General features: G+C 50.2%; 4 protein-coding genes across 4 annotated transcripts, besides 1 other annotated feature; 1 reads left to right on the plus strand and 3 right to left on the minus strand.

Annotated features, from left to right (window-relative positions):
- Nucleotides 1-769: 769 nt before the first annotated feature.
- Nucleotides 770-836: a repeat region.
- A 1,846-nt stretch (nt 837-2,682) lies between these two features.
- Nucleotides 2,683-4,833, minus strand: FPSE_11806 (uncharacterized protein; the record flags this gene model as incomplete). Its single annotated transcript, XM_009264923.1, has 1 exon — nt 2,683-4,833. One exon carries the CDS (start codon nt 4,831-4,833, stop codon nt 2,683-2,685), a length of 2,151 nt encoding a protein of 716 aa, XP_009263198.1.
- An 811-nt stretch (nt 4,834-5,644) lies between these two features.
- Nucleotides 5,645-6,397, plus strand: FPSE_11805 (uncharacterized protein; the record flags this gene model as incomplete). Its single annotated transcript, XM_009264922.1, has 3 exons — nt 5,645-5,710; nt 5,782-6,016; nt 6,069-6,397. The coding sequence occupies 3 exons, from the start codon at nt 5,645-5,647 to the stop codon at nt 6,395-6,397; spliced, it is 630 nt and encodes a 209-aa protein (XP_009263197.1).
- A 410-nt stretch (nt 6,398-6,807) lies between these two features.
- On the minus strand, nt 6,808-8,723 carry FPSE_11804 (uncharacterized protein; the record flags this gene model as incomplete). The annotated part of the gene is made up of 7 exons (XM_009264921.1): nt 6,808-7,159; nt 7,212-7,525; nt 7,572-7,821; nt 7,904-8,182; nt 8,238-8,348; nt 8,400-8,505; nt 8,612-8,723. 7 exons carry the CDS (start codon nt 8,721-8,723, stop codon nt 6,808-6,810), a joined length of 1,524 nt encoding a protein of 507 aa, XP_009263196.1.
- Nucleotides 8,724-11,091: 2,368 nt separating this feature from the next.
- FPSE_11803 (uncharacterized protein) lies at nt 11,092-14,857 on the minus strand (the record flags this gene model as incomplete). The annotated part of the gene is made up of 3 exons (XM_009264920.1): nt 11,092-11,174; nt 11,317-11,358; nt 11,419-14,857. 3 exons carry the CDS (start codon nt 14,855-14,857, stop codon nt 11,092-11,094), a joined length of 3,564 nt encoding a protein of 1,187 aa, XP_009263195.1.
- Between the last annotated feature and the right edge of the window lie 386 nt (nt 14,858-15,243).

Below are 15,243 nucleotides of genomic sequence, written 5' to 3' on the forward strand. Positions count from 1 at the left end.
AAAGCGAAAGCCACGGGCTGACGAAAATAGAATTGGATAGGTAGGAATTGGTTAAAGGGGGAGTAAAACATACCAAAGCGCAGTTACTCGCGATGCAATGAGGAAGTTTCGGTCCAAGAGAGAACGGAATGTCGCAAATTGCGATTGTTATGTTGAGAGATAACTTCAGGGGGAGAGGGAGGACAGGAGTTTGTTCTCTTGGTGTACACCGTCCAGTACAATCAAGTACTGTACAGATTTCCGATAAGATTGGCTGTCCTTTTTGGGGGACAACTTTTTTTTCTCCAAGTCGTGATTTGCTGGCAGGGCTTCTGTCAGTTATTGGGTTCTTGGGTTATCTGGCTTAGGCTGGGCTGGGCTGGGCTTCAGGGGGGGTCCTCTCCGCCAGGTCTCCTCTTCCAGTGCCAATGGAACGGTTTCCAACTTGGCAGGGTTGAAAGTGAGACGAAACAGAAGAGGAGCCGATCTCCACAGGGGAGTATGAATGGGCAGTAAGCGAGTACGTACCGAGCTCGGAGAAAGGAATTCGATCAATACGATAATATCCCCAAACAAGGGATATCTCGTTGGCAATGGGACGGGACTGACTGGTCCTCAGCCAGTTTCTGGGCTGGCAGCCCGTAACAATGCCTCTCTCCCTCTATACGAGAGAGAGGCTGAGGAGTAATTCGTAGGTACTGAAACCTTGGGTGTCTTCTTCCCCTCTCCAAAACCTAAACAATGAGGTTTTAAAGGAAGAGGGTCATGTCACTGACTGACTTGACTGATCAAGAGAAGCAAAAGAAGGAAAGGAAAAGAAGAGAATCCAAGGGAAAAGGCAAAAATAAATAGAGGAACTACCTTGGGGTCTTGGGTATCTAGCTCCGCATTTTTTTACCTACTCTCTTGGGAACGCCTTGGAAATCCAAAGTCCAACAATAAGTCGAGAACATGGATGGGACTGGACAAAGAGGGACGATCATGCATCGAATCGAATCGCACACCGCAATCCTGACACTTTTTTTTGCTTTCTTTCTCCTCCTCTTTTCACTGGGCTCCGATCTATGGAGGGGAACTTGACCACTCCGGGAGCTTGCTTGTAAGCTCGTACAGCAAAAACTGGGTTGTAACTTTTCCTTCCCTTTCCTCTACTCAACTCAACTCCCAAACGGTACTGCTACTGTAGCTGCAGTGGCAGAAAGAGGGGCCTCACGCTAGGTTATGCACGCGACACCAGTTGCAGCAAGCCAAGTGGAAGACGAGGCGTCACCGCTTTTGACGTGTGTGCAGCTATCCCCAGTTTACCGCCAGGCGAGCTACCCTCTTGTGAATTTTGGGGTAGTGTTTTTGGTCTAACTGGACTTTCTTTTTTCTCTTGCATTGGAGTTTCACCACGGACGCAGTAATGGGGTATCTGAGACCAAGTGTTTGAGAATTCATGGCATTGATACTGGAAACTCTGTATAGTATCTACCAAGATAGTTGCCCAAAAACATGTGATAGTTTCATGAGTAGGTAGTTAGGTATCTCTCACACAGGCTCAGCCCATATCAAGACCAGGCTATAGACCTGGCCTGACCTGACTTGACCAGCATTGTTGGATCTCTCTCCAGCGTTACACGATCCAACCATCATGATCCACGATCTATCTGCAGATCCACTCCTCCAGGCTCCATCCAACCGTCAATCGCCAACCACCACTCGTTCCTATGTTCAAATCCTATCCAGTGTTGATCGGAAGATTACCCACTATCCTCCGAGCTTCCAGCTACTATGTATATCTTACAAACTCTCTGACTCGGTTATTGACTCGGCTATCAGTCGGTTTCTTGCAAAAAGCACTCAATCGTGTGGAGTTTATATGCAACAATTCCCAACCTCAACTGCATGACTGCACGTATCAATACCTAACCATGTCAACAAAGCTCGGTACCAAATGCCTTTTTCACCTATCATCCAGACTTTTCCATGGTTGTTAGCTCTTGCCCACAAAAATACCTAGTAGCTTAGGTACCTAGGTAGGTAGTATGTATGTACATATCGACCTTTGCCGACCCATCCATCAACCCGTCGAGACTAACTCCCCGTACCCCCGGACTGCTTCCTTGGCCCGTCCTCCGAAACGGCCTGAAGCCGAACTGGTCACCATTGCATATGCATCTTTTGCATGAGTGACCGCTATCTGAGAAATAACAGATACTTCCCCCGCTTCGACATGATCTTCAGCAACTGCATTAAACAAAACAACAACTCATGCATCTATAAGCAGACCTGAGACATGGTGTAGAATTCCCCTCCCGAGCAGTTCCAGGCGAAAAGATGTGCTGAGCATCTCACATATCCAGTCACTCGACTATGGGTCTCGGACTTCCTACATCGGGCATGTATGGAAGTAAACAACGCACTAGTCATGATATGCACTATGTATGCTACTCGAGCAAGGGAACAACAGACAATCGTGTCCATGACAAGTCATTTGCCTTAGTAGTTTAATATTCAACGTGTCAGACTGGGTGCATCCCTCATTCGTCTGTCTATTATTATGCTTTCTACCAAGTACAGCTGTATTCGTCTCGTCTAAACAATGCTCGCTATGCCTGCCAGAATTGGCTCCTTTGCGTAACGAAATGGGGTATAATTATGAATCGCCAAAAACAAACACATAAACAAATGAGAAATAACTTGCACGGCTTATCTGTTTCTTCAGACTTCAAAAAAGTAATCATCATCCAGACCCTCCCGGCTCGGAATCACTCCAGCTCCGGGCTCCGGACCCTCAAAGGCCGAGTCCATCCGCACATTCAACAGCCGGATCTTGAGCCCGTACTCGCTCACTAGGCTAACCAGCTTGTTGGTTTCTGCCGTGATGGGAGTCTGGTTTAATAGCATCAAAAGACCATCCAGCCACTCTGAGGCCAGGCTATGGCTCAACGGCCATAGCGTCAAAATTGGCTGCTCCTTAGCTTCCGCTCCCCGCGATGCCTCGGCGGGGTTCACGAAACTGTAGATAGTAATCTTGGTAGTTGTCTTTGGGGCAGTATCCTTGCCCATCATGTCGCTAAAGGTACTTCGCGTGTCTTCGGTGGGCGCAGATACGTTGGAAACAACGGAGCTGATGGTGCTGAGATCAACCTTTTCGGCGAGTGCATCCAGTCCAGGGCCCGATACTGTCCTCTCTTCGAAATCCGCGTAGTGTAAGTATCGGCGATTGTGAGATAGCTTGGCATATCGCCAGGGCGTAGGTGTAAACAGTCGATGTTTGACTTGGCTGTTGTTATCTCGCTTTGGCGTAGGTTTCGAGAACCAAGACCCTTGGAGAAGGCATCGAATTCGCTGCTCCTTGACGAACTGCAAAGCCTCCTGTTTCAGCTCTTCTCTCACTTGCTGTAGATGCTGACCCCAGGTATTCTCAAATGACATTTCCAAAAGACCCATTTGCTGATCTCGTAGTCGTGGTACGTCATACTCCTGCATTTCCTCTTCCACTTCAGCCACATCCTTTGTTCTTCGGGAGGCTCCAACGACTGAGTCGACCAGAATCCTAACCAGTTCGGCTACCTTTTCGAAATCGCCTTGTTCAGCGCCGGTGAGTTTCCAGACCCGGAAAAAGGCATGCAGGCCTGCGGTATGTAGCCGAGACCACTGAAGCAGCAGGGGTTTGAATAGTCTGTCGTGGTCCTTGGATTCCAACAGTTGGTAACTCCTGACATCATCCAGATCCGTCTTGTCAACGTCGAAATGGTCGTACAAGATCATGGTAACAGCAAAACTGGCCCTAGCGACAGGGCATCGTCCACATGCAGGTTTTCCCGCTTGCTCGAGCAGCATCTTTTGGAATCCATCTTCATTCTTGCGCACGTAGTCAGTCAAGTCCATCATGCCCAGGAAGCCGGTCATGTCGAACTCTTGCGCAGGGCTCTCGGTCTCGAATCCTAGTCTCCTCCATTTCTCCGGATTGTGTCGCCTACTTCCTTTCTTCGTCGGTGCCTCGTGCGAGTCCTGCCCCGGAGAATGACCGTTTACAGGGACTCGCTCCGGTGCGCTCGCTAGATGAAGTCCTTTGAGGGCTCTTCGATGCTCGGGTCTCTCCAGGTCAACATCGACCTCTCGCCACTTCCTCAATAATATCTTGGTTAGTGTCTGGAACTCCAACATGGGATGCGCTAGATCTTGGAGTGCAGAGCTCTGCATGAGCCTGTGGACAGCCTTGATCAGACCCAGGTCGTGCAGTCGTTTGATAAACTTCGCCCAGTCCTCTCCCGAACCAGCATTCGCCTTCCCGCCATTCATTGTACTATCGTCTGACACGGCGTCCCTGATCAAGGCGTTGATCAACATGAGAGCGTTGGCACACAAAGCATGGTCGGCGCTCTGCAACTGCTGTATGACCAACTCGAAGAATTGCGGGTACACAGCGACGGCTGGCTTCAAGGCACGGAACCCAAAGGTTACAGGAGCTCGGTCCGTGGTACCACTTTGGTGAGTGGACTGAGAATGGCCGACAAGAGCGACCAGGATTGACATGGCGCCTCTCAAGATATTGACCAGGGGGTTTGTAACGATCAATTCGACGACGCGCTCGACGAGGTCGCTAGATGTTGGGCCTTCGAAGATATCCCATCCCATATCGACTTCTAGCAGCCGTGTTAGACTTTGGAGAGAGTAAGCGAGCGTGTTGCCAGCAGATGTCATGACAAGTCGACGAAGGACGACAAGACCGCCAGAGGAAATGAAAACGTCTGCGAAAGCGGGATCGTTAATCGAGTTTTGCAGTTTAAACACTGCCATTTTGCGCGACGCATCTTCGTCGCTGGCCATGCGCGCCAGCAGCGCCGGTATGTCTGCTTGATCCATGGTTGAGGTTGAGATCGAGGTCGAGGTCGATGGGATGATCTATTGGGTAAATAGATAGAGGGGGAAGAGAAATACAGCGCGGAGCAAAAGATGTTATGATATCGCAATCATTGCCCAGCCGTTTATCTCAAACAGAAGCGGATGGTCCTCTGCAAGGAATAGATCGTCCTAGATTTGTAGGGTCGAGAATCAAGACCGTATATTGAGGAATAGAATTATAGGAGACTCTGGTGCAGTTGGTCTTTGCGCCATCTCCCGTCCCCTACTAAACAAAGACCCTGGTTGAAATTAAAACGAGAAAGGTTTGGGGAAGCTCCCCACTCCACCAGCGATTTCCGATTAGCCAGTCAACCTTGGGTGGAAAAGTCAATGCCAGGCACTAATAAGAATCTCGAACGCGATAAAGAAGGCGACTAGTCCAACTCTTGTGCCGTGTCAATTAGAATAATGGGGAGAACGCCATTGAGTGCTAGGCAAGGAGATTACTGTGGCTTTGTAATTAAGAACATGATTTCAATGCACAAATTCCTGTGCTAATAATCAAGTACTAACTGTGTTTATTAACAGCTAAGTTCTATTTTACTCTTGCACAAGCATATCTTTCCTGGCTGTGCTGGTCGTTTCTATGTGTGGCGTTGTGGCTGACCAAGCTTTACACGTCACACGTGATCTCAACTTCGCATCCTTGCGCTACAGCAATTGGACTTTGATGCTTGACCTCAAATCTTCCAAGCCGCCTCCATCACCAACCCGCCGTATCTGATACTTACCGTCGTTGCCGCATTTTATTCTCCTCCACAGAACTGCAATCATGGCCAACTTTCTTGCTTCCATTTTCGGTACCGAGCTTGACAAGGTCAACTGCTCTTTCTACTTTGTAAGTCTTTCCAAACGCGTCGTCTCGTGTCGCAATATCTCAGATAACTGACTCTATGCGCGCGCATCTAGAAAATCGGCGCTTGTCGTCACGGCGATCGCTGCTCGCGAAAGCACGTCAAACCTTCCTACAGTCAGACCATCCTCATGCCAAACCTGTACCAGAACCCGGCATACGACCCCAAGAACCGAATGAACCCTTCTCAGCTCCAGAACCACTTCGACGCTTTCTACGAGGATATTTGGTGTGAACTTTGCAAGTACGGTGAGCTCGAGGAGCTCGTTGTCTGTGACAATAATAATGATCGTACGTTATTCCTCCAATGCCCTTTTACTCGGCAAATGCTAACTTACAACAGATTTGATCGGCAACGTTTACGCTCGCTTTAAATACGAAGAATCCGCTCAAAAGGCTTGCGACGAGCTCAACAGCCGGTGGTACGCTGCCCGCCCGATATACTGCGAACTAAGCCCCGTCACCGATTTCCGCGAGGCCTGTTGTCGACTGAACTCGGGCGAAGGCTGTGTTCGAGGAGGATTCTGCAACTTCATCCATCGCAAGAACCCAAGCGAAGAGCTCGATCGCGACCTTACCCTCAGCACAAAGAAGTGGCTCAAGCAGCGCGGCCGCGACGAGAGAAGTGCCTCGCGTTCACCTACACCCGAGCCTACGAGACGCCGCTACTAGCCTCTGGGTGATACTGTGTAGTTGGAACTACGAAGAGAAATGCAACACGGATAGCACGGTCACGGCGTTCAAGGACTGGATTTTTTGTTCTAATAGTTATATGTAAGGATTCATGGGCGATTCAACCATTACGGATACCCTTTCCTTCATCAAATATGTCTCAAAAATGAATATTGCAGAAGTCATCTAGCGAGGGCCGGTGTTGAAACCCTTCTGACTCGTTGTAACCCGACGGATGATGCGAGTACCCATATGTAACTAATCCTGATGCGCGCCGATGTTGATATAGCCTGCAGCCTGTAGCCTGCCCCTACCCCTGTCTTCACCTTATTCCAACTGTTCCAAAGCGAACCTAGTCCTCGCTGTGCACTCCCCGTATCTAAGAAATAACTGAAACTCATCTCATCGTTTTATTGTTGTGTGGTGGGTGGTAGGTCCTTCTTCATGTCGCTTGTAAAATCAAGGAGGGGTCCGTTAGCCGGCTTTCCTGTAGAGTTCAGCATGCCTTGAATCTCGGACTCTTTTGGCGTTTGTTCAGTGGGCTGGGGCTGCTCAGTCTTGACTGGTGCTGGTGTGTCATCGAAATCGATCAGGTTGTCGTCGATGTTGTTCTGGACAGGCGGTACTACTGCCGCTTGAGCAGGTTTGGCGGATGGGCTGTGAGGAGGAATGACATTTTGCTGGTTGTGCTTCTGTCCGTTAATGATGGGGTAAATTGCCATGATTTGCTCGGCTTGCTTCTCAGGGGAGGCAGAGTGATCGCTGAATCCGAAGTTAGCATGTCGTTATCTGGGCGACCGTAGCTGACACTTACATGTTCGCGTTAATGATCCATTCGAGATCCTCTTCACCTTCTTCCAGGCCACCAGGGCCGCCCTGAGCTCTCCTGAACAAACGTGGGTGCCACTCGATGTTTTCCTGGGCTCGTTGAGCAGCCTCCTCACGCTGTCGGTCTTCAATCTTGGTCTTCTCGTCTGTCGCAAGCTCGTGGTTTCGCTCCTTGACAGCTCTGGCAGTCTTGTCCCACAGACGTTGGGATTCTCGCTCCTCCTGTTCCTCAATTGGTCGCACAGAAGGTGATGAAGGCTTTGATCGTTGAGCGTTGAAGAACATCTCACGGTGACCGGTCTACTGTTGTTAGCGAGATATCAGTTGGCAGGGCCATCATGCTTACCGTCATATCCTTGATGTACATCTCCTCACTCCAGAGACCAGAAAGCTCGAACAAGACTTCGCCAGTGCTCTCTCTCTTGATCACTCCTCCAATGGCGTTGTAAGTGCCACCAACCCAGCCCTTTGTTTTAAAATCGACGTCGGCAACCAGATCGAGCTCAGGGCATCGGACAAAACTGTGGTCTCCGAGCTCGTATTTCATCTTGCCAAACAGAATACCTCTGGCGTACATATTCGGTTGTGTCAGGATGCTAGGATTTTGTTAGTTATGGTTCATGAAAATCAATATCATGAGTCGAAACAGATTTCGACACGGAGCTCGGTTCGACGTACTATTGCTCTCCTTTCGCAGGGTCCTGGCCTCGGTTAAGCAGGTTCAAGAAGGCAATACCTTCCATGAGACTGGCAGCAGAGTTTCCAAGAAAACGACTTCGGGGCTTAAGAGTTCCATCGATGCGTATATGGTGGTCGGGGGCCATGTAGAAGTAGCTCGACTTGGGCGGGTGGTGAGATGTCTGCTCAGAGATATAGTATGCTCGCTTTCCATCTTCGAAATCCCAGTAGCAAGTAAATATTTCACCAAGGATGGGGTTCAGGGGTTTCTTGACGCCTCTACAAATCGTCAGTGACCGGCGCATCAAAGATTGGCCTCCAGTATGGCACTCACGGGGGACGAATGTGCCACCCGCTGAGGTAGAACTTGACTACGGATACAAAACGCTCGACGGGATCATCTATGGTTGGAATCGGAAGTAGCATCTCAGGGTGGCACATGAAGCTGCAACTGGTTAATATCAAATATTTTCTCGACTTAGACAGGGGATTTCACTTTGTGATGCGCTCAAGCATGCTGCGGGGTTCGAGGATAAAGGTAGGAAGGACGACACGGCTGAGGTCGGCTCCTGGTCGCAACTGGGAGATGATGTGCGAGAGGACTTAAATCACCATGCTTGTCAGCTCAAGGCCGAAGGAAACTGACTGATCCGCAATCGCACAATCATTGCGAGAGGCGATGCAAGCCAGAGCGAAGGAGAGGCTCACCATTGCCCTGATCAGGCTCCATCACAAGAGTGTCATCCTCAGCGTCGGGGCCGCGAGGATCATCGGTTGAGGACCGGGCACCTGCAGGTTGCGAAAACCAGTTGGTTAACATGGCGACTCTTGACAAAAATTGTTGGAGGGGGCAGATTTGGAGGGGCAGGGCTCGATATTGAAGTTGGCGGAGGATTCGGACGTGTTGAGTGGGGATGTGGGTGAGTGAGCAGCACGCTTGAACCAAACGGAGGGGCGGCTTAATTAACTAGAGCAGCTACTGTACAAAGCTCGACCGCAGGTTTTAGGTGACGTCTTGAAAAAGGACACCAACCAATTCAGGCTGTGGTGCTGGAAGCGGGAGTCTCCGTTTGATTGCAAAGCGTAGCTGTCACGGGAGCTTCGTCAGAAAAAGGGCGGACAAACTCACTGGCTGTGCTGCCTGTCCTTCGGCGTCCATGAGAGACAAGACCCATGACCATTGTTTCTTAGGGTTGCTGCCTGCGTCCACAGGGCTTGCTTTCGAAGAGTATTGGTGGTGCTGGTTTCAGCAACAACTGAGACGGGGAGTCCGGGTTGGTGTTTTCAGAGCTTCAGCCACTGGGCGAGTGAGTATATGGGAGCACCTAGAGCTGCTCTGTTGAATGCGGAGATTTTTATATAACCATGTATTATGAGAATGCCGTCCGTGGGGCAGAGCGTCGGTAGTATGCGCTGTCACTTCTCGAACTTGAGTGGAGTTCGAGCAATAGTGATGGAGGTGATTCACGGGCGGCAATAGACTGCAGGCGACAAGGCAAGGTGAGAGGACTTGCTGAGGTTACGAGGAGACAAGTTTGGGTGGTGTTAAAGGAAAAGAGAAGATATACATCAGGGAAAATGATAGAGGGTTGAGAACCAGTTCAGCCCAACCGTATGACGGAACGGATTGCCCGGTCCAAGACAGATGTGACGCCAGTGAAGGTACAGACAAGGGAAGGCACTGAGCGATCCGCGTTTCTGGGTACCTTCCAAGGCAGCTTCCTACGTAGCTATCTACCTACTAATCTGGCTACCTCCTACCTTACCTTGGACGGGCATGAATGCAACAGTTGAGTAATGGCCGAGTGGCGTCCACTTTGGACGGCTGCAGGCTTCAAAGAGATACAGACCCAATCAGAAATAAGAGATGGTCTGCCCCGCGCTGTGAAGGGCTTCTTTGCCAGGTTGTTTCGAGCAACAAGTGGGGGCCGTTGGATTTAAAGTGTCTGCCCTGAGTGCCAAGGAGTAACCTTGCAGAACAATAATACTCCCCAGTAGTAAGATATTGTGTCAATCGATCTGTTGTTGGAGTAAGCACGTCGACGCGTCCAGCCCTGTGAGTGGAAGACGTTGAAGACAGTTGTAAACTTTCAACGTGTCACAAGTTGAGATTTGCTGGAGGTTTTGTTTGGTAGCCTGGACTTTTTTTTTAGCTCAACTACGTCAGAAGCAGGAGCTAAAGCACCGGCCATTCCAGCCCAGCGCTGACTGTACCGCTGGTAGTGAATGATATCATCCATGCTTCCATGCCTACCTATTAACCTAGTACACAATATGCTGCCGCAACACTCAAACTGTCTACATGAAATATGCGCTTGTAATGTTTGATTTGCTGTTAACATTACTTCCAGTGGTTTGTTCATATCTTTACAGCAGTGTATCTGCTTATTGATAAGTGACTCGGTTTTGTACAAGCCATTGGTAAGACCGCTCTAGATCCTAACTCCATGTCATCACCATCTCCTTATACCTCAGTGCTATGTAAGAATGCGTATGACCCTATCATGATTTGCACTCCTCCACTACAGGAGCCATCTCATTCAATCGTCTCACTTTCGAAACGGTCAAGCGCCGGCCCCACGCAAAGTCCAGACTCGGCTCGGCCCCTGGTCCGTTAACTCTTTGTAGAATGGACCCCTCCTCCACCCCTTCTAAGGCTGAACTGAGGCTCATTCCCACTTGACTCCGGCATGTGAACTTCTCAACGGCCCAAGTCATCCGACTCCTTCGCTATCAACGTGGCTTTTAAGTTTGCAACGAACGGCTTATACTGGCTATTTGTATGTATTCAGTCTACAAGAGTACAATCAACTGTTGTATTCTTGTTATCCTCCATTCAACTAGTTAGATGGGCAATAGATAATATCTACTACATGCAGAGTGCTCTATCTACTGTCTTATCCCTCACTCTTCTTGATAGGTATTTCATAATAAAAACATCTCTCACAAGATCCATTGTGATCTTCTCCAAGCCATGTGTCCTTTGAAAGGGGCCACTTGCTCCGAACAAGCCGAAGTAAACCAAACTGCAAGGTATAATGTATCCGAGCCCCGTTCACCGAGGCTTTTGGATTGGTTCAGGACTGGTATCTTAATTGTGCGCCCATATCCGCGCTCTAACACCCTTTGGGTTCTCATGACTTCGGCTCCCTGATTACCTCCGTATACCGAAGAAGGGCCTTTGTCACTCAGACCGCTTTCTCGTCATTCCGCCAGGGACTGTCTTCGGTCTCCTTAACGACCCGCATCCCCGAAGCGCCCTTCAATGAAACTTTTCGAGCCGTCATAACATCTCTTACTCATGAAACGCTCCAGTCGTCAAGTATAATATCGTCTCGACGTGTTCTCCAATCCAAAGACTTGCGTATTATGGTGCTATTGCATCCGAGTGTTGTCTCATTTCTTCTTCGAACCTTTAATCGGGGCAGGCAAACATTGTGCCAACGCTTCTCGATCTGTAATCATTGTTAGTATGGTTTCGGGGGTGCCTTTTTTACTTCTTTCTTATAACTCACCTGATTCATTCTCAAACAAGATTGAGATATCGTCATGCTCGCCCGGTAGATCCGGAAGGTCAAGGCAGACAAATGCCATATCGTCGTAGTCACCGTCCTTGTCAGCTGGAAGTCGTGGTAGAGGGAACTTGGCGTCAATAAACTTGATGCCAGATTTGCTACTCCGTTGCACACCCTCATAAACATCAGTTCCCTTCAACTGGAAGTTCATGCAATGTCCATGGTGGAAGTCTTCGAAGAAGGCCAAGAGTTGCAGTTGCCCGTCTTCATTCCTGATCACCTGAATACGCGTGTATCCTGCTTCCCACTTCTTATGAATTGGCACAACCATGCGGCGTCGCTGAATGGCAAATGTCACTGCCAATGCGTCGAAGATAACCTCAAAGCCGGTAATGGCGAGTTGGAAGTCATGCAAATCCTTGAGGTTATTGAACTCGAATGTTCGGATGGTTTGATTATGTCTTAGCAGTTGCAGTGCATCGGACATGTTTCTGGGAAGCTCCTTGGGTACCTGTGCTTCAGAGACCGATATAGTCATGTCCTTCTGTGGCTGTCGAAGAACACGGAGGACTTTAGCGTTGCTCACTTCCAGCCTCACGCGCAGCTCCCCAGGTGCCACATTGATACGATCAGCGACATTACCGTTCTGGTAATCTATTACCACCTTCAGATGGTCGGCCAGCACTGTTGGCGGCATGTCTCCACCGAATTCATCGTTAACGACTCTCACAGCCTTCCAGGGCATACGGCTGAACGGGGCCATTCCAAGAGGCTCCCGAAGACTTTGAGCTACTGAAAAGTTCTTGAGGGGCACATCTGCATAAATCTTTTCGTCGTGGTCGAGGGCAGTTCCGGTCAAGATGGAATGAAACTTGATCCTCGCCTTGTCGTCGCTAAAGACCATGACCATACGACCCTTCGACTTGCCGTTCTCATATTTAATCGCGAGGGAGGGGGCATCGCCATCGCCGCGGAAGAACCCGAACTGGACAGGATGCGCCGGCGAATACACATGCTGGACTCCGCTCAGCGTTCTTGTCTTTGGCCCTGTGACCACGGCAATTCGGAAACCAAGATGCCATGTACGAGTAGCTGCAGGCCCATTCTCCTTATGGATCTTCTCAAACAACGAGATTTCACAGTAAGGCGTTGGCTCCTTCGGAAATTGGCGGTAGTTGGGGTCGGCATCCATCACCTGGAATGACCGCAAAGTTGACCTGAACACCATGCTCTCGTCGTTACGTGGATAAAGTGACTGGTTGACCTTGCTTCCAAAGTCGTACATGTTCCATAGAGTCCTGAAATCCTGCTGCACAAGCTGAATAGTTATCATGAAGCCACGTCGTAGTCGAATATCAACGGTAAATGTTTCCTTTCGCCAGCGAACATCGTCCCAGACTGGACCAACATTCTTGTTCTCTTGTATAACGAGTTGCACGTGGCCATTCTGGCTGGCTAAGATGAAGACCAGTCCCGTAGACTTCTGTGGTCGGACCATCGAAAGCAGGCATGGGAAATAGAGTTTCTGATCTTCATGGCCTTGCTCCATAAGATAAGCATCTGCTTGCACTCGCCCGTAATTGAAGTTGTCCGTAGTATCTCCAACGGGTAAAGCATCTAGTAGCCTCAACTTGGACATCGGGCTCGTCATGGCAGTAAGACCCGAAGCCCAGTTACCCGAGAGCAGGGCAATCATATCCTGACTCAAAGGCGGGTATTCAACCCATATTGACTTGTCAATGCTCTGTGGTAAGAATGCGTCCTCGGGGGGCAAGAATCCGTTTCGTTTCATAGACATGGCCAGCTTCTTAAGCGCTGAAACCAGACTAGCGCTAACGTCGGTGATCTCAGAGTCAATCTCTACCCCTTGCGACTGAGCAACTTCAGGGACTACCTGCTCAGAAAGCCAGAAAGCTTTTGCCAAGTTGGCATAAGCTTGCTGGCGGTCCCTGTCGTTCTGCATCTGACCCTGTGGAGAACTGGGTCTTTCTCTGATGGCAACTTCCAGGCCCATGCGACCCTTGAGAAACCACCACAGCGCACCGCGACCAAAGTCCATTAGAGAACAAGTCGACAAAGGTTTAATGGATTCAGCGTGGAGTCGGAAAAGCTCGAAAAGATGGCTCGTCCTTGTGGTAAAGATCTCAAGAGCCTGCTCAGCAGCGGCCGAAGTACCATCAGCAACTCTAACAGATAAGGCTCTGGATGCCATCATGGGAGGAGCACGCTGTGGCGCAATGCTTGGCTGCCGCGATAATTGATTAACTTCCGAAGTCGTTGTCGAGGCCATAGATATTGCGGAGGCGGGAGTTGGGACAGGGCTGGGAACAGCTGGAGACCCAGAAGGAATCGGGGCTGGAGATGCACCCGGAGCAGAAGCCGGAATTGCAGCTGAAGGTACAGGCGGTGAATAAGCTGAAGAGTTGGAATGAACAGAGGCTGCAGGACTGTATTCAAGACTTGGCTTCGCGGATTGGACTTCTGGTGACGGAGGCCCTGGCCTTCGCGATTCAACGGGAGAGGTTGAAAGGGGCGTAGCAGAATGAGGGTCGTCCCAGTTGTGGGAGGATGCTGACGTCGCACTGGCGACTCGCGCAGCTTCAGCAAACACCCTACCTTCTGCTTCACGCTGCTGCGCAGAATGAATCTCAATGTATGATTTTCTGTTATCATCTTGTCTTCCTGCTGGGCCCAAAAACCTTGCCCTTGCTGGACTGAGTGTCTGCTGTGCAGAGATAGGTGAAACAAGCTCATCTGGCTTGAGGTTGTTGTTTGCTCCAGCGTCAGACTCGTCGTCCGACCCGGGTGTGTAAATTGAGGAGAAGCCGGTCTGTGTTCTGGATAGCGATTTTGGTCGGAAATCTTCCACAGGCGAGGCAGGTCCAGTTGAATCGGGACGGGGAGGACGAGCTGGTGGCATTGGGGCCCTACGATGGGCGGGTGGCTGTGGTGGTTGTGGCGCTTGCTGTGGTTTAGGTCGAGAGGCTTTGCGCTTCGAGATCTCTTGAGTTGGGATCTCAGATTCGTCTCCTCCTTCGCCGATCACATCGGGGGCGGTATCGTCAAATCTTACGACAAGGCCCTTCTTATTAGGTCGTGGGCTTCGTCCCGGCGATTTATTGGTATCGGGCCGAGCTGGGCTTGCAACGAGAGGTCGGTTTTGCTGAGCTGCATGGTTGACAGCTAAAGCTTGAGGGTAACGAGAGATCGATGTGGTGTCGAGCTTGGCTAGCTTTGGGAGCGAAGACGGTGGGGGAGGCGGGGGAGGGTTTATGATTGTAAGATTATCTGAGGAGCTGTGAAGGAACGATTCGACGTTGGCGGCAGAGCGTGCTTCGTCTCCTTTGCGATCTTTCGCACCAAAGAGCTTGCCCATAAGGCGGTCTCTCCTCGAAGACCGCCCATCAGGGGCCTGGATGGTGGGTATATCGTTCTCCATGAGGGATACAATGGCGGAGGAGTTGTGAAAGGTTGAAGCTCAGTAGATTGTCATTGACCCAACGACAAGTAACAAAGATAGGTAGGAAGTAAGCAGAGAGAACCCCCCAGGTCTTTGCAGGAGCAGAGGAACGTGGTTCCCTTGTCGCTGTCACCTCTGCTGGGACGATTACAGGACAGTACCGGAGCAGTAGAGATAGTGGAGTCGTCCAATGAGGCTGGCTTGTTTCTGGCGACACGAGGATCAACTGGTAGGCATGTGGGGATGGTGTAGGCGGACAATGGTACTGTAGACGGCGCTTGGAGGTCGGCTAATATTCAAGGAAGGTCGGCCGTGTTGTTGCTGGATGCGTTCGATGTAGCGGTATCCGACAAAGGCTCGTTCGT

Source organism: Fusarium pseudograminearum, chromosome 4, assembly GCF_000303195.2.
Source record: "Fusarium pseudograminearum CS3096 chromosome 4, whole genome shotgun sequence".
NCBI classification, from domain to species: domain Eukaryota; kingdom Fungi; phylum Ascomycota; class Sordariomycetes; order Hypocreales; family Nectriaceae; genus Fusarium; species Fusarium pseudograminearum.